Source organism: Wyeomyia smithii, chromosome 3 (assembly GCF_029784165.1).
Source record: "Wyeomyia smithii strain HCP4-BCI-WySm-NY-G18 chromosome 3, ASM2978416v1, whole genome shotgun sequence".
In the NCBI taxonomy this organism is placed as follows: Eukaryota; Metazoa; Arthropoda; class Insecta; order Diptera; family Culicidae; genus Wyeomyia; species Wyeomyia smithii.
Window position 1 is genome coordinate 253617925 of NC_073696.1, and position 26864 is coordinate 253644788.

Sequence of the window (26864 nt, forward strand, 5' to 3'; positions counted from 1 at the left end):
GAGTGGGCTTCTTCGTTGCAGTAATTTAAAAAGCACTGAACCAAACCTAAACGTATGCTATCACACACAGCCGCTTTGAATTTCCGGGGCAAAAGATCCTTCCAGCAAACAATGCTGAGTAGGTACTACAGAAACCTCCCTTCTCAATTGACCTCAGTATACCATACTGAAAATGAAGGAAAATAAAACAGAAAATAAGTCACTTAACCGTGACCGATTGCTTGGACAGCAAAATTGGAACGACGGCGAATACTGTCAGCGCAATATGGGTTGCGTGAGGTCCCACTTTTAGTTCCGCCGTTCCCTTATGTCACCGGACACGGGGGACAGTCTTTTAACGGCCCAGGCATCAGCATCTGTCTGGAGCATCACAGTCTCGGGATGCGTTAATAAAAGCACTTGCAACGTTCGTTTGTGCCAGCTTGCGTATAGCAGCCGTGCTTCTCTTCGTAAACACTTATTCGAATACAAGTACGCTCATTTCATGGTCCGTGGAGCGGAGAATTCAGCTGGCAAGCTCGTTAGTGCGGGTCCCAGGGTTCGCTTGGCGTTCGGTGTTTGTAATGGGGATCCATTATGGGGCTGGTGGCTATTTATGGTGCTTCGTTTTATTTTGTTTTGCTCTAGGAAAAATAAAAACTAATATTTGATTGCTGCTGGTATCGCTCAAACAATAAATGTAAGAGTAAAACATCGTAGTGGCAACACTGCTCGCCGAAATTGGTGTACATATTAGCCAGATGTTTATTTTTCCACGCTATAATCATAGGATTGTTTGTTTAATTGTCCAGTTGGAATATCAAATCTAGCATCTATTGATCCATTTAGAGTGATTAGACTAATAGAGTTAATCTAAAAAATATGTGGCCTCTGAATTTCCCTATCAGTTACGTATGGTTTTGCTCCGAGCGATGGTCACGCAACTTACTACCGTCTTTATTTTGCAGCTAGTACTGTCAACAGTAGCCAGTGCCGATTCGATTGATTCCTCCGGTGGTAAGCTGAAAATGTGGATTCGAAAGCACGAATGCTACGGACAACCATACCCGGAAACCAATCTGACCGACTGCAGTCTACAAAGTTTCCGGGGTGATCGACCGCAGGTTATCAGCATAGTGTTGGACGTTCCAAAACCCCAGCAGCGTGTGTTCATGACCTTCGGAGCATTTGTCCAGCACCAGCGGTTGCGAACTAGTCTTTACGGAACGACCGTCGACATGTGCAAAGTGGTCGAAGAGGGCACCAGCGGGAGCAATAAAGTTTCACAACTGGTGCTGGCCCTGGCTCAGAAGAATTTTCCGCAGGTGGTCAAACCCTGCCCGTACAAAGGAATTGTCAATGCAAGCGGAATTGAGATGGGCTCCAGTATGGTGTTGCCTTACCTACTGCCCGGAAGTTACCGGTGTGACGTTCGGTTCTATAATTGGCGCAACCAAACGCTGCTCGCGTGGAGAACGGACTTTGATATGCGATGAGCATGATTGAGTGCTGGGGAAATATAAGCTAAACCATTCTTCCGTCGTTTTGTTTGGTTGTGCTCTTGGACTATCCGAATGTTGATGTTTTCTCAAAGGTGTGACGCGGTCCATCCACGCTCATATGCTGAGCGCTTGATTCTTCCACAAAGTCACGGTATGTCGTTTTTTTTCTTGCTGATGAAAAAATGTTCTCTAGGCAACGGAAAGCTAAACATTCATAAGAGGACTAACGTCGTTCGGGATGAATGGACTTTTTTCCAGCATCGTGTTGGCGTCGTTGTTGTCGTCGTCAGCTGCGAAATCAATAAATTTGCCCTAGCGTGGGGTAGGTATAGATTGGATGATGGGCAGACAGGCGCCACAGGAAATTTTGCTCTGGGAACAACTGAAGAAAAAATGGGATTTTTAAACATTTCTATCCACAAACCAGCGGACAAGATAGTATCTCATTTTTGACCGCATTTTAGCTCGAAAATGTCCCAGTGTTGAGGCTAGTAATAAAAAGCATCCTGTTTTGTTTTCGCACTGAATTCGCAATGAGCTCGAAGCAAACAGAGTGAGACAGATAGAGAAGAGCCACTTTTCAATCGTATTTCCTCCATTCAGCAAATGTATGACGGCATCACATTCACGTCGTCAAGCCTACACGCTGCTGTGAAATAGGCGAAGAAAAAAAACACAAAAAGCCAATCCTTATTTACATATCCTTTTGTACGAGCTCTCGTTCGCTCACCGGGAAAGGGCTTACAAGTGGCAGCCATTCTGCGCATCCAAGGCGGCGTTGCAGGCTGTGCTGTGAACGAAGAACTCATTCGCAGCTGGCTCTACTTTCTGCAGTTTCCCGTTTCAAGTGCATCATTTCCTACCATCGAAATTTTAGAAGGAGGTTTTCGAACTTCTGATAGAAGTATGCTTACTTTGAAGCTTTTCTACCGATTGAAACAGACGTTAGATTATTCAAAGTTGCCATGTAGGTATCTAGCAGAGTGAACAACTGAAAGGCGTATACGCAAAATGTAAACAGTTTTTCTCTGCTGCAATGACAGAGCAAAATAAACGGTCACTAGGCTTGTTTACGTTTGCCCTTTTTGCTGCTCCATACTGGATGGATTACTACCAAAGTTGCATGTCAGATGCATTTTGTTGAAATCCAGACGCATCCAGACAGGTGAAAAATCGTTGTAACAAAAAAAGTATTTCGAAAAATTCTATTATTTTGGAGATAGAACTTTTCGGATCTCTAATGTGCATCATAAGTACCATGCGTCTCCATTGAAAAAAGCAATTGCAGTGTAGTATAATAATACAAATCGTTGGGGGCTCTGACAGCACGGCAATTGTCAGCACGTGTGAATTGTCTGCTTAGTTAAAGTTTCCACTTCAAGTGTTTTTTCATCAGTTTTTTGCTGAAACTAGTGTGTTTGGTGTGAGTGGTTGCTGCAGACTGTAGAGGCCCTCGAATATGCAACAATGTTAATGGATTCAATAAGATAAATACAAATTATTGTTTCGATTTTGTCATGTATTGATATTCGAGCTCATAAGCTTCATTAAGAATATTCGACGCCCTATCTTACGCCGCACTGAAAGTGCAGGAAAATTTTTGGGTTTTTTTTTCGATATTCATCATACATTCTTTAGGTGTTTGCTTATGAAGATAAGTGACAATTTCCGTACATACACTGGCGAACGTGTATGGAACGTTTTGCGAACTGGTAGGATAGGTTACACGGTATTGGCTAACTTGATGTTGCTTTTATGTGCGTTATGCCAGCAGTTCCATTTTTTTTAATAAATTGAGTTCTGAAACGTTTCGTGAAAAGGTCTATAGCGGTGTAGGGTCGTTTGTGTTTCGTTCGACCTGTGAATCGTCGTATCGGTGCACCGGTTTTTCTACTTTTCGACGATAACGTTCGGAGTTGTGGTTGATACGTAAACGTGTGATTGATCTGTTTGGATTACTTTATGCGGTGAATGGTTGAAGAAAGGAGCGATACGTCTGTGCAAGCGCTGCAATGTTGTTGAAATAACTTTTTTTAAATTCATGTTTTCAGCCGCAGAAAGGAGCACAACAACAACTATCGATATGTCTTGAATAAGTCTGATAAAAGTATATCTTCAATATTTGGTATTCTCGTACAACGTAAGAACTAACATCACTGTTTTGTCCCGCGTCGCGTCGTATGAGTGAAAAGTATATCTATTTTATTTTAGCACAACATAACAGACGCTTTCCATATGTTTTGACGTGGGACTACGTCTTTGTTTTCTATACTGGGATGCATTCTGTGAAATAGGAAACGAAACTGGCAAATGTTACGTCAGATTTCAAACGATAATAACAGCATAACCACATGATGGATAACAATAACCAATATATTGTTGGATAGATAAAATGTGTAACAGTTTTATAATACGCTAGTCATCATTATTATTTCACTGCTCAACGGTGAAAAATGATAAAAAGTTACAAGAAAAATTTACGCGAACAATGAACCAATCACACGCGGGCATTCGTAGCACAGACGATATGAATAGACACCAACCATTTACTGTGATATTCTCTGTTTCAATATTAAAAAAATGGACAGAGTTTCCTCGTCCCAATAGGTCAACTTAAGTTTGCTTCCATTAACTTAGACTAAGTTGAAGTCTCGAAGGTAAAGATCTTTCGAAAAGTTTTGAAACAAGCCTTTTACTTGAACAATTTCTTAACCTGCTGCCAGAGCATAATAAAAACTGATGTCTTGAAAGAAAACATGCTGGTAAAAGCAACAACACCGTACGGTAAAATTCAGTAAAAATTGACATATTATGTGGAGCAGAGCGCCTCTGGTCTTTCGTCGTCTATCATTGCAGTGGTACACGACTTCTATTTCCGTGAAATCAAGGAAAAACTGCAATGCTGCTTCATTGATAGTGATTGAAAGTTTATTTCGTGAATACGGTTACCTTAAAAAAACATAAACCACTCAACAAGAATTGAGCATTTTCACAACGGTCATAAGATTTTTTTTTTGCATTTTATCTTCGATATTCAACAAGTGATCGTGATCGAAAGAGTAGATTTCCGAGAATACAAATTTATAGAAGCTTAAGAGCCAGCGAATGCTTCTGAATATTTATTTTGTCGATTCACTAGGATCTATTCAGAATCTTTGTTCACATTTCAACATTGTTAGATGATATATTTTTGTTTTCAACTTTACGAATAATACTCTTACGTATATTAGCTGTCTTCGTAATACAGTGAATGTAATTGTTTGCAAATGAAAAAAACTTGTCAACAAAAACAGAAAATAATCATTTAAAACTTTAACTTCCTTGTAATTGTTGATTGTTATGATCTTCGAATGTTTCCCTATGAGTGAACCTATCTAACGGCTTCGAAATTATTTTTATAATAAGATTTGTATAATAAATTTAATTTGATCAGAGTTTAATAAGACAAAATCATGTATTATGACAACGTAGGTATTGTTCGATTTGGTTTGTGAGGAAATAGAGTTAATTTTGATTCAGCGAGAAATTCTTAGTGCTTCTACAATAACAACGACACTCTTGTACCTTGTTAAATAAACGTTGCTCGCATAAAAAAACACTACACAATATCGTTAAGTGTAATCGAAGTTGTTTCGAGTGTTGTTCAATATATTTCTAAAAAGAAAATTTATGGGAAGGCTGCGTATTAAAAATACTTAAATCACAGAAGAAACGAATTGTTACTGTCTGCAGATTCTGTAACTTTTGTGACTAAAAATCCTTCTAATTACAGTGTGTAGTCCCACGTCACTTTTTCAAACAACCCTAGGGTTGTATGCCTTGTAGTATTTTGAATCTATTTTTATTACTTGTTTTTCGTTTTCTACGTGAAAAGATTGAATATTTAAGGTATGGAAGGCAGCCAACCGAGATCTTCTTTACGTGCCCTAATACTTCTTATTGTATTTTATAATTCATTTTCATTGTTAATCTCATATTATATGTACATCATCATATCTATTTTGTCACATTAATATCACTTATGGTGAATCTTGATCCATAGTTCCAAGAGACATGGAATTGAAAAAATGGCGTTTAAAATTACTTCAATCACATCCACGAAAACTATGAACAAGTTAAAATCTCTTTTCTACCCTTTTTTCAAAGAGACATCAGCTTATAACTTAGTTTTTTTTTGTGAATTTTGAAACAATTTGTGAAATAAAACTTAACCGTATTTGGCAACGTTTCAAAATTGCAAAATGAAAAAAAAAAATTTTTTTTTCTGTTGTGCCGCTATTGCACGAAACCAGCGATATCTCTACCTGACTGTGAGGACGCATAGTAATCCAATAAAGCAAAAAGTAGAACTTAATTTCATAGCGCCTTTCACCTTCATCCTAGCTCAAAAGTGTCTTCGGAATAATTGTTTGTATGAATGACTCGCATAATCGCAAATTGTCAAGACTTATGAAAAGTTCACTATACTAGAAATAAAATAAACTAACTTGTTTGTGTTAAGAGCTAAAGGAATGGTTTATTCAGGAAAGTTGTAGAAAATTCAAAATATTAAGCTTTGTTGAACAAATGAAAATCCTATCTTCCTTCGGTACAAAGTTATAAAGTATATTATAAAGAACTTACTTAAAATTTGATTCTTCGAATTAATCTTTTGTTACGTGTATTTTACACGAAAGTGTTGTTCGGAGGAAATGTTAGGGCACACAAAACACACATTTTCGTCAAAGACTCTACATTTCCAGGACTATTCCTTACAAAGTTATATAATATTTTAGCTATTTTTACGACAACTTCTAGAACGTATAGGTTGAAAAGGGGCGAGTGGAATCATGATGTCGATACTTTTCCTTGAAGTTAAGCTGAAGTTCTATAAACTCTCGCCATTTGTCCCAATGCATCCATATTGAAGTACTGCGAGCATATGTTACAGTAGGTTTTCATATATTAAAAATACTAACTTTGTTGTGTTAAGAGATAGAGGAATAGTTAATTTGCCAAAGTTTTGAAACGTGCAAAAATATGAAACTTTGCTGAACAAACGGTTGGTTCATTGTGCATTTTGAGTGGCTCGGACCCTTCGCGGAGTAGCAACCAACGAAATGTACAGTCAGAACTAAGATAAGCTAAGATGTGATGGATAAATGCTATGAATGTAATGAATTTTTTAACCCTTTCTGACCGAGCCCACACAATTGTGTAGGTAAAATACTACAAGGTATGCAGCCCTAGGGTTGTATGAAATGGTGACGTGGGACTAAACACTGTAATTAGGGTATTTTTTGTTACAAAATATACAGAGTCTGCAGACAGAATTAATGTGTTTGCTCAGCGACTGTACATATTTTTTTTTAGCCTCCCCTGGAAATCAATTTTCGAAATATTACAACAACACTCGAAAGAATATCATTTGTGTTTTGCGATATTATGCGTTTATGTTTTGCGATATTATTTTTTGTGCAAACAACATGTATTTGACAAGGCACAAGCATATCGTGCTTGTTGAAGAAGCACCATCAATTTCTCGTAATGCGTCAAAGTCAGAATGTACTCTATACCCTCAAAAACCAAATCCAATAATACTTACGTTATCATAATGAATGGTTTTGTTTTATTTAACTCTGATTAAATCAAGTTTATAATATGGATCTTAGTTTCAAAATAATATGGAAGCCCTTACAAAGGTTCATTAACTGGCAAACAAAAAGAGATATGTTAAACAAAATTTTTAACAAGTTCCAGCAAAAAATCGTAGCAATCAACAATTCCACTTTTGTTTTTTGCTTGACAATTTTTTTTATTTGCCTACAACTACATTCGCTGTATTACGAAGACAGCTCATATACGTTTATAATGGTAAAACTTAAAATAATAATATATCATCTAATAATTTTGAAATGTAAAAAGAGATTCTGAATGCATTTTAGTAAATAAACCAAAAATTCACAAGCATTTGCAGGCTCTTACTCTTCTATGAATGTGTATATTTGGGAATTTACTTTTTCGATACTATCCGGTCATGATTATTTAGTGAATATCGAAGATAAAATTAAATAAATATCCGTTGCAAAAATTTACAATTCTTGTTGTGTAATTTATGGTAATCATTTTTATGAGATAGATAAACTTTCAATCACCATCAGCAGCAGCATTGCAGTTTTTCCTCGATTGCGCACGAATAGAAATGTACAAACAAAAGTGTACCACTGCAGTACGAATAGTACCGCTGCAATACGAATAGAAGTGTACCGCTGAAATGTACGAATAGAAGAGTACCGCTGCAATCATAGACGACGAGAGATCTGCGGCTCTTTACTTCACTGGTACTGTTGCTTTTACCGGCACATTTTCTTTCAAGACATCAGTTTTTATTGCGTCGTGAAAGCAGGTTTAGAAATTGTTCAAGAATGGGGATTGTTTCAAACTTTTCGGAAAACTTTTACCTCCGGGACATCATATTAGTCTAAGCTCATGGAAGCAAAAAAAAATTGACCTATTGGGACGGGGAGACTCTGTCAATTTTTATATCGATATTGATACAGAAAATAAGGTTGCTGATATTTTATCGATATTTGATATTATCGATATTTACTCGTCACAGTATCAATATTTTTGACCGATATTGGCGCATTTGATATTATCGATATTTCGATATTGCGACTCGATATTGCTGTCCGATATTCTCGGTTGCCATCAGGGGAGTACTGCCGTCAAAATTTTGCCTACCAATCATAAATTCATCATGGCATCAAAATTAAATTTAAAATGCTTACACACAATATAAGATATGCATTGAAAGTGCACATTATACTGAAAACCAACGTTAAGGCTTGGTTTCTCCATCGATAAATATATTAATTCGAAAATAGGTCAATAGCAATTGAAGGACGATTACTCTATTTCAGCCATTTTAGGGAAAACCAACTAAAAAGTAGGTGCCAGAGTTGTTGGTATTAGAATCAATAAGTGGTAGATGGAAAATGTAAGCAGTTCGACAGAAATATGGTTGCCATATTTCCATTTTTATTGACAGCATGTATAGAGCGAATTTCCAGAAATTTGGGTGTGGAACTTCTCGGGGCAATAACCACTACATTTAACCGATCAAATGCGATGCCTTGGTGTTGCATTGGGATGGCAGAATCGATGAATTTCAGTAAAGAATCGGTGTTACATAAGCGATAAGATAACATGAATGTTCAGGTAAGATGATTCAGTAACTGGCTGGTGATTAGTCAATGGATCAGTGACGATTAGGAGACGCGGCTCACGAAACGTCGGTTTAATCTTGCGAAAAGCGATCAGCAATCGGCCCGCTGTCCTAACGGACGAGATGAAATAGCAAACACTTCGCCGGAATATTCAATACTAAAGCGCAGTATGCAGTTCAAAAAGGAATTCATTTTCCTATCTCAAACCCATGTAGAATTCAGGCACTGAATCAGGCAATGAAATTTCTTCTGGTAGCTAGTACGCAGCTAAAAAGAAATCATAAACCGTAAGGGAAAACTAAGTTCACTTGCTGTGAACACTGCTATAAAGCAAAATGTCACTTGTTCTTGCACGGAATAATGAGCACTGACATTATTCAGGTACTGAAAGTGCCAGGCAGTTGGTTGGTCGTCTCACACCCAGCGATGCCAGATTGGAAGACATAAGCCTACATTTTTTCGCGGACCATGAAGACTTTTGAAAAAAACACCTGGCGTCCCTGCTCTCACACCAGCTCGCGGTAAACAAGTGTGTTCAAGTGTTCTAGAAAAAAAAGCAAAAATCATGCGCTAACTGACGTCAGATATCGTTACTGTGAAGCATTCTCAGCTGTCAAAATTCCGTTTGGTAAAAAGGACAAAATTTTGTGAATCTCTTTTCTTTTCAACTGCGTACCACGCTTACCAGGCATGAAACATGCTGAACGCCAACGCGACCGATCGGGTGAGATTCTTGCCGTAGGTTAATGAACAACTTTACTCACGGCTGTTCATTAACCTTCGGAAAGAATCTCGCTTAATCGCTCACGTTGGCGTTCAGCTTGTTTCAGGCCTAAATGAAAGCCAAACAAAAAATATAAAAAAAATTGATAAAATATCGATATCAGCCTGTAATATCGATTTTATTTTCAATGCTGCTATCAATATCGATAAAGCAAATACCGATATTCTATTTTCCATATCGACAACCCTAACAGAAAATATCACAGGGAACGGATGGTGTCCATTCACGTCGTCTGTGCTAGGAATGCTCGCATGTAATTGGTTCATTGTTCGAGTAAACTTGTCATTGAAACTTTTTATTAATTTTACCGCTTAGCAATGAAATTAGAGCGATAACTACACTATACATTTTATCTTTCCAACAACGTATTGGTTATTGTTATGCATCATGTGGTTATGCTGTTATTAACGTTTGAAATCTGACGCAACATTTGCCAGTTTCATTTCCAATTTAACAGAATGCATCCCAGTATAGTAAACAAAGACGTAGGCCCACGTCAAAATGACGGATAACAAAACCTAAATCGAAGCAATTTCTATATAAAAACATTTACTTGCTCCGGATTTTTATTTTTCGTAGCAGCTGCGATGTTGATACTAGCGTTGTGAGCAATAAACCAATGAATTGGACGTTCAAAAAGCGAGAGAGAAGGTTTTGTTAAGGCACCTTCTACCTACGCAATTACCTTTAGGCGTAGAGTATTTCAGTCGCAGAGTTCCTTTTCACTCTTAATCATCGCGTGTGAGGGGTAAACATTTGTTTGCTCTCTCAGTTTAAGTGGGAATAGTTTTCGTTGGCTTCTCCTTTACTAGAAGAGAAGTTGGCCAAATATCAAAACATTTAGGTTCACATTGAAGCCACATCTTAACCGTTTTCGAATTTAATATTATAGGACGATTCATGACTCACCATGGGTGCGTATTTTGCAGAAAGTTTGATTTTATCTGTTTTTGCCGCACCCCAGAGCGATAAGAACGGTAACGCAATGCTCATTTGATCGCCGAGCAATTTATTTCACTTTTCTTGCGTGTGCGGACGAGCAATTTACAAGAGTTTCACTGGGTTTTTGCTCTGTCAAATTAGGAGCGTGTTTTCGTCAGAGAAACTATTACTCTGCGCTCTCTCTACAGCAGATGGTGTGATGCACATTGAATGTAAGCTCGCAGTTGTTAAGAGCGAAGAAAACTGTTTCCTCTTTAAGATGAAGATGAGCAAAGCAAAGCCTGCAAAAATGTCCAAAACTTTAAATATGACATGAATGTCGTAAAAAGTTAAAAACGTTAAAAATATCTAAAACAAAAGTATCATAATTGTCAAAGATAAATTTGAAAAAATGTCCAAAATGCCAGGAGAAAAAATTAACAAAAATTTAAACAAAAACAAAAAATAGAGTGGTGAAAAAGTCAGATTAAGGTCAAGAAAATGTCAATAACTCAAGAGATATCAGAGATAAAGAAACTTTTATCGACGAAATTGCGAAGTCTATTATAATAAACAACATTGTAGATCGTTGAAAAAATTTAGAAAATCGCTAATAAAGGTTATACAGTCATACCTCGATATAAGACAACCTCCATATAACGAAACTCGATATAACGTAACGAGAAAAATAAAGTTGCCTTATATCGAGGTATGATTGTATTGAAGAAATTGATTTAAAGGGGCATTTATAAATTTACTACAATTTTATCGGAAAAAGTGAATTTTTATATGCAATAATAAGAAACGTAAAATTCGTTTCTCACTCTAAGGTGAATTAATCACATAATCAAAACTTCTATCAAATAAAGAATAATTAATGGAACAGGTTTGCTAAAGACACTACTACTCTAAAACCATCGATCACGTTCTTGCAGCTTTGCAAAGCGCGCTCATTCACTTTAATTGGAGAGTCGATGTCTTTACTTCTCACTCGATGAAAATTTTAAGTAAAAATAACACCAAGTGAAAATTATCGGAATTTTGCGCCTATTGCTATCAAGGGTTAATTCTATCAGGAGGTCAAAGGCTTAATTTTGCTTTGTCATACCATTTACAAGGTTCAAATATGATAGGAATGGGCAATCTCTAAAAAAAAAGGAAATTTATCACTTTCCAACGGTAGGTCATCTAATACTTATTTGATAAACTTAGCTTTCCCCTCGACTACTGTCACTTGCGTATAAAAACAACAAGATTAGCGTGCTCATTTTTCTGAAAATGAATCAGCCTTGTACCCGCAATACGAATTTTGTATTGGGAAACGTCAAATGCACGTGGTGGAACGGATATGCGTAGAAATTACCTACTTGATGTTAAATTTCTTGGCATCATTTTCCCAGTGGATATTCAAAAACGTTCAACTAGCTTTATTGAAAACAATGCGAGGTAAAACTGGCTAGTGAACCATAATTGCATTTTTCACACTGACGCAATGCATAAAAGTATTGTAAAACTTCAAAATAGTTTTTCTCGTTTGCTTGGAACATATGGGCAAATCTGCGTGGAGCGGTTTTTGTTACGGAAACCATTGATGGAGGTCCGATTCACTGTATGTCACTAATAGGTTTTAGTTTTCGCAAGTCAGATGGTTTCTATTCAGTTGAGCTTTTTAATTTGCATTAGACCCTTTTAGTGGTCGAAGTGATTGTAGAAATCTGTCGATAAAGAAGGGTTCAGTCAAGTGGTTAACTAACCAGATTCATTACCTTTGTGTTAAATACGGAATAAATTACTCACATCAATTCAACAAATTCATTGTCAGCTGCACTTAGTGTAATTATCTTTATTCAAAACTAATGATTTCCTCTATTTTCTCTCCTATTCGGTCACAGTGAACACGACCCTGCAGTGCTTGGAGAGGCAATTCCACTGCAATGACGGTCACTGCATCCACGTCAGTTTCATCTGCGATGGCGAGGCGGATTGTGCTGACGGAAGTGACGAGGATCCGCGCGAGTGTAAAATTACAGGTTAGTGCTTTGCTACAACACACATACATATACCTAACTTCGCAGCAACACATGTCGACATGGAGCGTTGGGAAATGGCCGGCAATCAACCAAACTACGCCGAACTACGGAAGCAGTAGATATTAGGAAATTTAATTTCACGGATTATTCTCTTCGGTTTCGTTGCACTGAGGGATGGAAGTTGCCAGCTAGGTTGCCGGTTGACCTGGACCAGTAGTGTCGCTAGGTGTGGTGCTTGGTGCCTCGTTAACCGAAGTACGTACCAGTTGCGCCTCGTTAGTAGATTCGCTCTCTCACTGCGTGAGGACACACCTAGAATCAGCCCAACGCTGTGACGCCCCAGTTCCGGTCTTGATTGTGAAGTTGTTTCTATGAACCTTTTAATGCTAGTGAGTAAAGCAAAAAAAAATGTCACTCGTGCATCGTTTTTAGATCTAATTTGAGGATGGAAGTGCTAACGCAGGAAGGCTGCCTTATTTAAAATGACTTCCAAGCAATTTTGCTGTCGTTTTCGTTACAGTATCATGTTTAGTTGCGTTACGATGCCAATAATTGATAATTTTCCTGCCTAGAGTTCAATCAACTGTAGGCCACCGTATTTTACGTTATGTTTTCATCTTATGAAATGAATTTCAACGAAGGACTACGGTTTTGTTTTTATACCCCTTTTCGACCGGGCCCATATAATTGCGTAGGTGACTTAAACAAAACATTCTCTCTCGCTTTTTGAACGTCCTATTTATTGTTTTATTGCTCACAACGCTAGTGTCAACATCGCAGCTGCTACGAAAAATATAAAACCGGAGCAAGCAAGTATTTTTATATAGACATTGCTTCGATTTAGGTTTTGTTATCTGTCATTTTTTTTACCTCCACAATTGTGTGGGCTCGGTCGGAAATCGATACTGTAGAGCGTTCTTCGAAAGCGGATGTTGCAGCAGATTTCATACGGTAAAAACTGTTTAACCATGTAATGTGCTGCAAACATGTTTATCTCGTTCAAATGATAAAATGTAAATCATGTTTTTTTTTCAAAAAATCAAATGTGGGAAATTGTTTGGATTGCTTGAAAAAATATAACTTAGTTTGTTGACCAAAAATTTATAGAATCTTTAGTTGATTTATAAACAAATTGTCATCGATTTTACGTTTCATTTCTTATGTACAGTTACCGGCTCTTATTATGTTCACAAATTTACATTCCGCTTCAATTTATTTCTTAGACTAAACTCACTTTACCGCTCCAAATGAACGGTACAATTAAATCCAGCTCTGGCGGCAAATACGCCCGTCCTAATAGTTCCCCAGAGTGCACTTCAATTCAATTCATTTCAGCTAGAATTCTAGTACGGTCTCTCCGTTCTAATTCCCCAGTGTACACCACCAGTACGACCCCGACTCCGGGCTCTGTGTTGTGTCGGGAGAAAAAAAAACCCTACTACGACCGCTATTAGCTTCCATCGATCCAGCTGAAAAATGCAGAAGGCAACCAAAAGCAAAACGGCAGCCAAAGTGATTTCACTCTGTAACGCTCGGTGTAATTACTTAATCACTTTCAACGTCCATCTCGGCGGATCCTACGGAGACCGGACCCAGTCGGACGATCAAAGCGTTGCTTCTTGGTTCTCCGAAACATCGCCTCGAAACGAACTATTGAGAAGCCAGAAGAGGGCAAGATTTTCCAGATTGCATGTTTGTTGAAGTTGCAAATTTTCACCGAAGGGTTAAAGTGGCCAGGTTAAGTGGACACAAAACAGGAAGCTGACGCGCGGCGACGGTGGGTGGCGGCTTTTGGACAGAAACAAATTAGCAAAGTTTCGCTGTACAGCCGAGCAAGTCAGCCGTTCTTTCGTCGGAAAGCGGCCGAGGATAAGAGGCCGAATAGAATCAACTCTCCCGGCTGAGTTGAGCTCTTGGCCGTTCCTAACAAGTCGTTCGGGATGCAACTTTTGCTTCTTAGCCGGCCAGCCAGAGTGGCAGTATTGTATCGTGGTTGAGGGAACATGAAAAGCTGAACATTTTAATAGTTTTTCGACGTTCTTTTGGAGTCGAGCTTCAGCAGGTTGAAGTGAGCGGGAGAAGGAGGCGCTTGGTCATTGAAATGTTTTAATTTCTCGCGAATCGACTGTTAAAGTGAGAACAATTGGGCCGTGATTATATTATTGCAATTTATACTTTATGTTATAGTTCAAAATTTTAAAATGAAACTTTTCATTTTAAATGTTTTACATTCAAACTTCCTGGTTTGATTGGAGTCATTATACTTTATAAATTAGATCTGCACCAAAATTCAAAGTTCAAATGTGAAGAAGGCAAACCGGATAGAAAGGATTGGGTTTATTCTCCAGCGGTAAGGATTTATCTGAAGCAACTGGACGGGGCGGAACAGCGCATGACTCCAAGCTGACGAGGGTCTGCTAGTGACCCGAGCGAGCGAGGGTGCTTCAAACACTTTGGACACTTTCGAAATAATGAGCGTGGATTTTTTTCTTCGCCGGCTATAAATTTTGCACCTGCGTTGCACTGTGCTCTATATACTGGTGAATTTAAAAGCTTCCTTTGAACTACCGACAGTTCACAACTAAACAAAACTAAGCCAGCAGCCGTTTTATTGTCGGCAGTACTTACTCTAAAAGCATTTCTGGCTCGGTTGCAGGCGCTGAATACGGAAGCAGCATTTATCTTCTCGTTTTTGCGGGATTGATGTAGATTCTTCTTGATGTGCACTATTGTAACCAAAATAAGGTCAGTTTTTGTACCTTTATTGCTCGCCCTTTTATGTTTTATTTGGTCTTAAAAATGATAAGCAAATGTAACATGACGGAGTTATAAAATATGCACTCGAGACGATGCCATATATGGCGACCGTATCATAAGTAGCAATGAGAGACGACCAGCTGAACAATCAAAATTGCATAGCTCGTCTTGCTCAGTAAAAAACAGAGAAAAAAACTTTTACGACGATGATATTGTCTATACTTTGCCATTTTAAGTATTTCATAAAGCGCCCTCTTACAACAAAGAATGTATACTGTATGTGCCCTTTGAAAAAAAAAAAAAATCAAAGCCATGATGTGTATTTTTTGCCATTTTACTCCACTTTCGAATTTTTAAAACTCAACGGATTTGTTTAATTTTTACAACAATCGATTGGAAAATTAGCGTGATTCGAAGAAAAAGCGGAAAATTGTGATTTTGTGACGCTAACTATTGTACTATTGATTTAGCAAATTTTTCTGCAGCGTAACATAATTTTATCGGGGGGTTAGGCGTTAGCATTACTTTTCGTTACATATTGGAAGGGGGGGGGGGGGTATGGTTGAACCAAAAATTAGATTTTTTTTGCGTTACGTAATTTATGGATGTCGCCTGAAATGCAGAAATTCAGTCTAAATTTTCTATTCGATCACTGTTGCAAGAGGATGATTTTCTAGAAAGTGGATCGACCAGCAGCAAGCAGAGCTGCGGCAAGTCGCAGCGCAGCAGGCGGCGATTTCTAAGCTGATTCGATTGTAGCCTTTCATAACCAGCAGAGAAATTCGACGGACCGCACTGGTGCACACTATCTCCAGAGCCAGAAAAACGTGTTCGAAAATATTTTGACCCATAAAAATTGATTTTAGAGTTGCAGTGTCTTCCGCAAAGTTCGTTTGATAATTACTCTCCATTTCAAAAAAATTAAAATTCAGTGAGTAATTCACTTAAAACTGTGAAAGAATTTTACTTTTCTCATTTCTTTATTTAAAAATCCGTATTGTTTGGCAAAGTTGTGACATAAGTTTCAATAAACAACTTTGTTGAAGACACTATACTTTGAGACGATATCCTAAATTTTTCAAAGTGCTTTACTTGAGACAGAGTTTGTTTATTCCAACAAAACACATTATTTTACCGATTATTATTAATGATTTACTAATAAATTTTTACGAAAAAAAAAGTTTATAAAAAGTGATCAAAATATGACCACGTGGTTTTGGAACGGCCCCATATCTACATATATCCGTAAAATTCCATTGCAATAGGCAAATAGAAGTAAAGTGTCTTCGGCAAAGTTGTTTCTTATAGAATTTGCAATTAATTTTCCAAACGAAGTGGATTTTTATAGGCAAAAATAAGAACAGAAAAATTCGTTCCCATGTTTTATTTGGAGTAATCACGATATAGAAATTTCTACGAAATGAAGAGTAATTAATAGAATCAATGGCCTAAGAAGCCAGTCGTCGTTGGTTTGAGTCTAGACTCGGGAGAGACATAAAGAGATGAAAAATAACAGCCCGTTTGGCATTGCACGTGTGCTGTGAAAGTACGGGGAACAGGGAGCAGCTGTGCAAAACAATGAGAGCCGAATAACTTTTACCTGTGTGAGATACACGGCGCATAACAGGCGTAGTGAAATATGTTGAACAAGAGTTAACCCTCTAGTGCCCAATACCGCCATTTGGCGGGCTTCAGTCGAAGTTTTGAAAAGCTTCAATACTTACTTATAAAGCATTTATAATGGTTCTTAGTGATTTTACCGAAGCCCGTCTAGAAATTTACTTGGGCACTAGAGGGTTAAAATCAATATTTATATTTGTCTAAAGTCACTATTTCATACAACTCCTAGGGCTGTATACTTTGTAGTATTTTTCCAGTGTGAGCTTTTGGTCTACATTTTTGACGTAGGACTACGTCTATTTGGAAGTTAGCTGCCTAAGTCCGAAAATCAAGAAATTCAACCATGGAAAATGTGGTCAGGGTTAGAGCGCTTTTGTTTCAGTAATTTTTTATCAGATGATAATTATTGTTATTATTTATTATTTCTGGTCGATTGAGTTGTTGTAATAAAAACAACCAATTGATTAAGACACTATTGGACAAATTTGTCCAAATCATACTGAGCAACCAATCGCTACCTTACTTCCCAAGCATGGCCACTGCTAAAGTATACAACCGATCTTACTTTTGAACGATTTGCTGTTGTTGTTGTTTTACTCGCTCTAGTTCATACCCCACGCTTACTGGAAATTTTTAAAAGGTACTATTCGAACATGTTTACCAGAATTTTCATTCCAAAACCGTACAGATCGTGAAAAGGAGGAAAAGGCAAAAAAGTACCGGCCATCTCGTGCCGGGTTTCACCCGTATATCTGGCGGTGGTTAAGAAGAACTTGGTAGCTAGGTACAAAAGTGTCAAAAATGGCTGGAGATTCGGTCCGAAATAACTAGAAAACTAGAATCATCGGCAACTGGCACCTTCTAGTGCCCCAAAATTATGTAATTGAAGTAGGTTGTTTGTTTTTCTTTTTTAAATTTTATTAATTTTTCACTCTTTTTGCCATTTTCTATTCTGCTGCGCTCCGCCCTCTTTCTAACTAACTGACGGAACCTCGATATAGAAGGTACCATTAGAACATTTTACCATCATTTTAGCAGTTTGTACAAACATCTCAATCCTCATAATGTCTTGTCATATGAAAATGATGTATAAGCGCAATTCCTAAAAGTGTGTGAAGGATCGGCAGAGGACGATTTCTCCGAAGCATCGAAATATGGAAAAAATACCATAGTTCTACGTCATGCGGTCGTGCCTTGGATACCACCCTCCTACTATTTCTCCAGTGTTATTAAACAGTTCTCTCGAAATGTGTACTTGCTTTCTGATTTATATAGTTCAAACTAGCTTGACTTTTGGCACCACCTTTTTATCGCTTGGAATAAATGTTGAACTGCGATTACACACATCATAATTTGCAAGGTAACCAAGTGTCACATTGCTTCAAGAGCGTGTTTGTGGCCCTGAGAAGGGCTGGATGTATTTTGTACTTTGCAGGAGAAATGAAAACATTATTAATTTCGATATAGAGTATTTCGTAATAGCTTCAATTTAGCTTTAGCTCCTGGCAATTGGCTGTATGCCGCTTGTCTTCGATGTCAAACTTGCCAACGGCTGTTGACGAAAAACAATTTTACTTCTCACACAACGTTCGTCTATATACCCAAAAACATTGTGCAGAGTACTTTCTTTTTCAAACTCACTTATTCTATTATCTACGTCGCGCCGCCTGGTTGTTGCGTTAGCCAAGTTTACAGGTCAGGGTACAGGTGTTTTCATCATACAGGTAGGAGTTTTGCTTATCGACACACGGTGTCAAAAACCTAGAATATATGGAAAAACTAACAAAACAATCAGGGAAAATTTTTCAACCGAGACGCGATACTTTTTTGAACAGCTCTTCAGCGCCAAAACAAATTTATACAGCGTAGAAGGCTAATGTGGGACCTGTATGGTTTTATATACGATCGAAGTCATGTTTCACTGGGATTTCAGAGCTGCGTTCATTTACGTTGCAGTTTTTTGGGTCGAATGCTGAAAACTATCAGGGAAATTATGTTATATTTCAGAGAAAATCAGGGAATTTAATTGTGAAAACTTTTTCGCCACCCTGGTCACATCTCTATTTATTCAATCGGATTTGCAAGTTACATTGACTGGTCGTGGTAAAAACCATGAAGTCAAGTTAAAGTCTCGTTCATCTCGTGCTGGAATTCCCGAACTCACCGTCTACTGTGTGTAATGGATATTATGCGCGTTGGTGCTGCAGTACCAGCCGATCTGGCAGCTGTAATGGAGCATCTTGCTGCAGAAGTGTTGGAATTAGCGGGAAGTGAAAATAATAGTAAAACGAAAATCATCTCACATCAATTGCAGTTGCCGATCCGTAATGACGAGGAGTTGAACAAGCATTTATCCGGGGTCATTATTATGTAGATCATCCTAGCTGTTTCAAGCTTCCGAAGAAAACGGAGAAGGACTTAAGCCAACCATTCTTTTAAGGACGGTCGCATGATTTCAATGACTTTGGACCTCTAATTAAAAATTTGAAATTCATCGAACAGAATTTTTGAACAACACTTTTCTTCAAGGATACCAATTATTTCATAAAAAAGAGAATTGAAGAGAATTATTACTGTAATATATCGCTTGACGCTATCAAATTGATTAACCCCAATCGAGTAAATTCACAAAGCTTTTGCGAAAATTCCATTGACCGGCTGTCATAATTATACGTTAATCTTGCAGTCGTGTCTTAAAAATAACCTATTCAACTTTTTTAAAATTTATCCTCCTATAAAAAGTATGTCTTCCATTTCATCATCCTGGACTTTTGGGTAGAGATATAGATAAGGATAGATATTGGAACTGGGATTGGGATCTGGATCTTGATTGATATCAGGATTGAAATTGTTATTTGGATTGAGATTGAGGGATTTTTGAGAAAACCAATATTAAGTGATTTGGACAAACATTTAAAAATTTGAAAATTCACTAGAAATCTGTACACGAAGTTCAGAAGTCTACGTTTTAACTACACATTTGATATCCTCGTTCAGGATTGAAATTGTAACCCGGGATTTGAATTACGTTTAGGATCCATATTGGAATTAGGCTTAAGATCAGAATCGGGTTCGGAATTGGTTTTTGGATTGGGATTGATATTTAAGCTCGAATTGGGATGGGTATTGAATAAGGATTGAAAGCGGGATCGGGATTGAGATTTGGGTTGAAATTAGGATTGGAATTGAGAATGGGATCGGAATTAGGAATGAGAATTAGGTACATTAAATTGAAATTTCAATTCTATTTGGGACTGAGAATAGGATCTGAATCATAAATAGAATATATAATGGAATTAGGATTGGAATTGAGAAAATTTGGAAATGAAATTACAATTTTCAAAGATGAAGTATACAGTCCCTATTAAGCGAAATTGCAAATTGAAGCAACAATACAGTAATTTGAAAAAAAAAATCATTTAAGTGACAACACCAAAATGTCTAGGTGAGAACATGGAAATAAAAGAAAAGTTTAAAATAAATTTAAAACAAATCTGTATAAATTACTAGGGATATTGGAATTGGCACTAGAATTAGAACTGTGATTAGGATTGAAATCGTCTTCGGAATAAATATCCATTCCGGATTGCAATTAGGACTTGGATTAAAATTGAAGTTATACCTGGAATTAAAATTAAAATTACGATTAACGTTGGAATTGGATTGGATTGGATCAACGTTGGATTGGAATTAGGATCAGGTTTAGGATTGGCATTGAGAACGGAATTGGGGTTGGGATTGAGAAAACAATTGGGATTGGAAAACGGATAAAGATTGTAAACACTGTAGAGATTGATGTTGAAGCAGGATTGAAATGGGGATCGGAATTTCGGTTGAGATTGGAGCTAAAATGAGTAGGGATTAGCATTATATATTGTTTGAGGGATTAGTAGTTGCATAGGATGAAGTTTACCGCGGTTAGGGTTGATATTGCAATTCGGTTCTCTTTTCTGATTGAGATTATTACTGTTATAATCCAATAACAGTAATAATCTCAATCAGAAAAGAGAACCGAATAAGGTTATTAATTGAGCTATGGATTGGGTTTGGAATTGGAAATGATATGCAGTTTGAGATTAGTATTTTTACATAGATTTGGCCATGAAATGAATTTTAATTCGTATTTTAGTTTATTTCAAATTTAGAGTGAAATATGGATAGAAAAAGTATAGAAGAAATGTAAAGAATACGGAGGCGACTTTTGAAATTATTTTGAGTTTTCGAAATTTTTAGATCAGAAATAATAGTTTTTTTGATTCCAATCAGAAAAATGAATATTGTTTGTCGAACCAGTACAATTATCTAATTGTTAGGATGTTTTCAAAATAATGGCTCTCTTGTGTGTGTCAATCCAATGCCTAATTATGAATAAATTAACTGTTGCTATTTCCACTTATTTAAGAAACCTGACGAATTTAATTCACCGTGTAGTCGCGTTCTCCATTCATACTTTCAAGGGCTTGAATAATCAACCGGTTCCCATCTAGCCCTAGCAGCGAGTGCTCTAGAGATTAATCATTCCCGCTCTTCCGTCCGGTCCGGAATCCACCCAGGTAGGCCGAGCGGGGGAAGTTAAGAAAGTCCAGCCCCAGGATCATAATTCATTTTCCAAACCCATCAACTCTGACGCGACGGCCGGTTCGCACGCGTCGCGCAAAATGGAGAAATAAATTGAAAAAGTTTCTTTTAGTTGGCGGTTCGGGTTCAGCCCCGACAGCTTTGCTGGAAGCGCGGAAGCACGCTGTTGCCGTCCAGAAGGGTAAACGTGAAAAGATAAAGAAATGGCAACTAGTGCACTAGTTTGGATTCTGTCAGCTGAGAAAGATTTTCTCATCGTTCTTTCTCGGTGCAGTAAGAAGCCGGGAAAGTTTTCGTTATCATCGGAGCATCCAATGGAAATTTGCTAAAATTTGAGTGAGGGCAAATTTTGTCTACCGTACACCAAACTGATCAAATTGCATTTCTTCGCTTGGGGTTGAAAGAGTGATAATCGTTTCTCCCCTATCCGAGGATGCATTCGATATAATGCATTGTGTTGGGAACTAATTTTTCAAAAAAGTGGTTGCGTATGCTCCTTGGAATATAGGTTTTCAACTGTTGGCGCATCGAATTTGCATCGAAAAAGGTACAAATCTCATCATGCCTGCCGGCACTGCCGGACGAACTGAAGGAAAGACAGTTTTGAATCCTGACGGAATCAGGTGAAGGTGAAAACTTCTTCCGATCTTGCGGGGGCAGTATCTTGCTGTGAGAAAAAGTTTTGCTCTGTATCTGTCCCCGGCACCAAGTGACAGAGCGCGCTAATGGAATTTTCACTGAACCGCGCTAATTGTCAAAGTGCAAAAGGAATATGCTGTTGGAGGCAGAATTTTAATTGAAACATCGTTTTCGCGCGCAGTGGAACTTTGATCGGGTTGGAAATGGAATCTGTTTTCGAAGTAATATTCCTGCGATAGACGTTTGAGAAATAGTTTTTTCCAAGAATTGACGCTAACTATTTTCGATTAAGTTTCTAAGTAAGCAGTACGACGTTTATGACTTTTACATTGGATGATCCATTTGTGTAAACCAAAAGGGGATCTTCTTGATGCTGAAGAATATTATTAATTGGTGTATTAAGAAATGAGTTTCTTGTCATAAAAGAATAAAGTACACCGAAACAAAAACTCAGCAGAATTGTTATAAAAATCGTGCAATATACCGTGAAATGGAGTGAAATTGATCAGTGGGGTGAAGTTTATCACTTGAAAATTCGTGAGAAGAAACCTTTCAAAAGATACTGATCATGCAACACTAAATAATAATGTTTACGAGTCCGTAAATACAACTTTTGCAAGATTCACGTCACGATACCTATCAGAGCTAACCCGTGCAGTTAATATATTTTCGAAAATTTTCTCTTACTCAGTCAAAACCCAATCAAATTCGATCAAACAAGTTTCAATATAAAAAATATTAAATTTACTGAAAGTAAACTGGATTGAGGGTAAATTATGTTGAATTTGGAAAACTGATTAGAGTTTGATAAAAGCTCAAAATATAATATAATGTTCAACAATGATCATTTCGTACCATTGATGTAATCAAATAATTTAGCAGAAAATTACAAAAAATGCAATTCTAGAGCTTGTTTTTTAGCTTTTGCAACAAAACCGAATTCAAATCGGTCTAATGGTGCTCAAATGAGAGCAAACTTAGTACACTTCATTCCGTGAGCCAAAATGAATAGATTTTTATCTTATTTTCGTTTTCATGCTATAAACAAACTGATTGATATTCTTATGTTCAATAAGCATTATTCATCATGAACATTTCGAATAATAGCACATTTCCAATAGAATGTATGGATTTCAATCAATTCCACTCCAATTTATCTCTTAGTATCTTGTAGAATTCTCGAATTTATTTCATAAAATAAACGGTAGAAATTTCAACAATAACCATAGGGATTTTCTTGAGCACCAGTACTTGTTTCAAATATATACTATTTCGGGAAAGTTCTACATGAGGTGAATTAATTGGAAAATATCATATAAACTCATTAATTTTACCCCGTTTCATAGTATTTGTTCTCCAATATTCTAACCGATGGGAATTGTTACGAAAAGTTTTTTGTTGTGTTTCAATCTTGAAAGATTTTGTAACAACTAATATTTTAAGTAAAATTATTGCATAGTTATTATTTTCAGCCTTTTTTCAGTAAACAAATTCATAATCGAAAAAAAAATGAGACACATTGTCCTGTTCGTGGAAAAGTTTTGTACTAAGCTTCTGATTGGAAAATGTTTTTCGATAGTAATCTAGCTAATTAATCAAATTAATTCAACGCAATTGAAAATGTTCAAATAGATTGAATCGTTGCTGAGAAAATCGAGTAAGTTATTTGTTATATGTTTCACGTGTCAGGACTTGGAAAAATGGTTACTTTTGAGTTTTATTACTCACTTTTCCTGCGAAGGCAAAAGAGAAGTGGTCCTGAGTGTGAGCCTTGGGGAACATTTAATGCGGTTAGGATAACATTGTTGTCTTGTTTTCTCATTCAATCTTATATTTATCTTAAGCCATTTTTGTTGAGCTTGAAAGTTGTAAATCAGAAATGTATAAACTTTCTTATAAAAATAATAAGCAGAAATATCCATATTTAGGTCGGACTCGATTAGATAGAGACTCGATTATATATTGACTCGATTATATATAACAGCAAACATATTTTTTTAACTTCAAATATGGCTTATCTAGAGCTGACATAACGTAACAGATTATCTATAAAATACGTAACGCTTGATAAAAAGTGGCAAAAACTAGAAAAAAAAAATAAAAAATAAAAATAAAAAATAAAATATTAATAAAATACTTATCTAATGAAAAATAATTAATTAAAAATTATTAATTAATAAAAATTAAAAAAAAAATTAATAAAATTCAAAATTTAATTTTTTTTTGAAAATTTTAAAAAAATCGAAAACAAACGAGTTAACAAATCAATATACACTGATCAACATTTTTCTTTACTGTTGACAGCGATTACATCAGGAATAACTACAAGTTATATTTTTTTGTAAGAAATGTGTTTTCTGACTTTTAGCGGGATGAGTCAAAAATAAATTCTTCTTATTAATTCGAAAACAAGAAAACATTCATGTAGAATAAAAAAAAAGTTTTTTTTTCTCTGATTCGATTATAGGGTAATCGCTCCATTATTCATCCCAACAGCCAGGTTGTACCTATATTCATCTTATTTCTCTCATTTGTCCAATTTACCGTCAAATTTCTACAATTTTTTGAAAGTAAATCTTTTTGCTTCTCGATTTTGTCAAGTGGTTGAAAGTTTTACGTTGAAAATATGGTAAAATTTGACGATAAATTGATCAAAAAGGCGTGATGAGATGAATATAGGTACTGAGATGAATATAGGAGCGATTACTCTATATAGTGAAAAAAAACGGCGACTATATTTTATCGAGTCCGACCTGTATTATGATAAAATTGATCATAAAAGATGTGAATTGGGTTGTCCAACAACTAATAAACAATTCATTCCCATTCCCAACTAACAAAGCATGATGAAAATCATGCATCGGAAGTTTTTTAAATATCAGTGGGCATTAAAACAAGTTCAAGTTCTAATTTTATTTTGTTTTCTTGCGGTTTTTTTGACAATACATTAAGTTTCCTAAGACTTTTTTGGCATTATTTCCATGAGTAGATTACATTTTTTTACACTCGTCGACAAAAGCGAAGTAAAAAACGGAAAAAGATGAAAGATGCCTTTGTACCATATTTTAAGGCCTCTGGGTAATTGCTAGCCGGGCTCGTCGTTTCTACGTTTGCTGACGGGAAAACATTGTTTGAGTCTCTGAAGACTCAACGGACTTCCGAGCTGGCTAAGGGCACCATATTTAATTCCACTCACGGTTGAACAGCAATAATCTTTCATTCAGGAATTATAGGATTTTTGAAATTTAGGATTTCAGAAGTGTACGATTGTAAAATTTTTGGGGATTTGTGATTATAGATCTTTGATATAAACGAATTTTGAGATTCAATGTTCAATTCCAGAAATTACTTGAGTTCAATATGTTAAAATTTTCGAAACTTGGAATTATGGATTATGAAATTTTGAAATTTCAGACGTTTTTGGGATTAAAAGATTTCGGAATTTTATGATTTTCAGGTTTTTGGGATCTTGAGCTTCTAGATTTTGGGATTTCGGGATTTTTGCTTATTCGAAGGATTTCATGTTTGTAGTAAGTTTTGAAACCAATGAAACTAATGCAAAAATTGTCCTAAATGGTCATAATAAAGGTTTAAAAATACTGATAGGTGATGGGAAATGGGTTTTCTCGCATCTTTGAGTAACCATTAACATTCTTGCATGAATTAAAAAAATTTTTTTTTGCTTATATATAACGTGACTCGATATAACGTAATGAAAAAAAAAAATAAAATTCTGTATTATGCATATAAAAGCACACAGATTTATTTTTTTGATATTTTTTCCTTAAAGAAGTAATTACCTTCATTTGATCCAAAAAGATCGAAAATAAAATACATTGAATAAAGGTTTTTTATGGTCACCCTATTTTGGAGCTAGTCCCCTTAACGACCCAACGAAAAAATACGAGTTCAATTATTTTCAACATAGATCAATCCCTGCAATTTTGAGCACAATTGAAGCAATTTGCGTGACCAATTCCGAAATAGGGTGACCATGATAAACGGCCGTATTCGATGTATTTTATTTAAAAAAATTCATAACTTTTGAACCAGTTGACCGATTTTCGATCTTTTTGAATAAAATTAAAAGTATTTACTCCTAGTTTTAAGGAAAATACAAAAAAATCTGTGTTCTTTTATATGCATAATATATAAAATTATTGAATTTTTTTTCATGTTTTTAAATTGAATTTACTCAAATTTGAAAAATAACTTATTTATAAAAATTTCTCCATTTATAAAGTCGAATGTGCCCTTCAAGACCAAGAGATATTTTCTATGTTTGCCCTAAAATGAATGACATACAAATGAAAAACGTATACTTTGTGATGAAAAACAATAATAACTTCGAGAAGAATTGAGTTATTCACGATGTCAGGATTGCAAATTGTTTCTCCTAAAAAGCCCTAAAAGTCGTTCAAAGACAATTTTAAGGTAAAAAATGAATTAAAAAAAATTTAGATCGCAAAATGTATTTTTTCAATATAAATCGGTTGTTTTCAAAGCTGACTAAGCTACTTAACATTAACGGAGTCACCCTTATTTTTGATAATTTTTCAATAAGCGCTTTATCATTTGTAACAACTTTGTAGAAGAAAGTTTTTCTCTTGAATATTGCTATAGAGCTCTAATACTTCCCCTAAATTTGGTTTCTGGACCATTGTGGATTGTAAAAGAGCAGGATTTGAAGATATTTAACTTTAAGAGCTGTGCTATAATTATAAGATTTCATTAATGTAGAATTTTAAAAACCGCAGTGTTTTATCGAAGTTTGAACATTTTAGGATTTTGGAATCTGAGGATTTTAGGATTCAGGACTTTGAGATTAATGGATTTTGGGATTTAA

The 26864-nt window shown here is 36.2% G+C and overlaps 1 protein-coding gene across 11 annotated transcripts in view; it reads left to right on the forward strand.

Annotated features, from left to right (window-relative positions):
- The window catches only part of LOC129730262 (low-density lipoprotein receptor-like), a 595327-nt gene that overhangs the window by 188090 nt on the left and 380373 nt on the right, over positions 1–26864 (forward strand). For all 11 annotated transcript variants that reach the window (XR_008728819.1, XR_008728818.1, XR_008728820.1 and 8 more), the window contains exon 2: positions 12287–12424. Coding sequence is in view for 8 of the 11 variants with exons in the window: in XM_055689454.1 (XP_055545429.1) it covers positions 12287–12424 (138 nt within the window). In the remaining 3 variants the exon portion in view is untranslated. The remainder of the gene's footprint in view (positions 1–12286; positions 12425–26864) is intronic.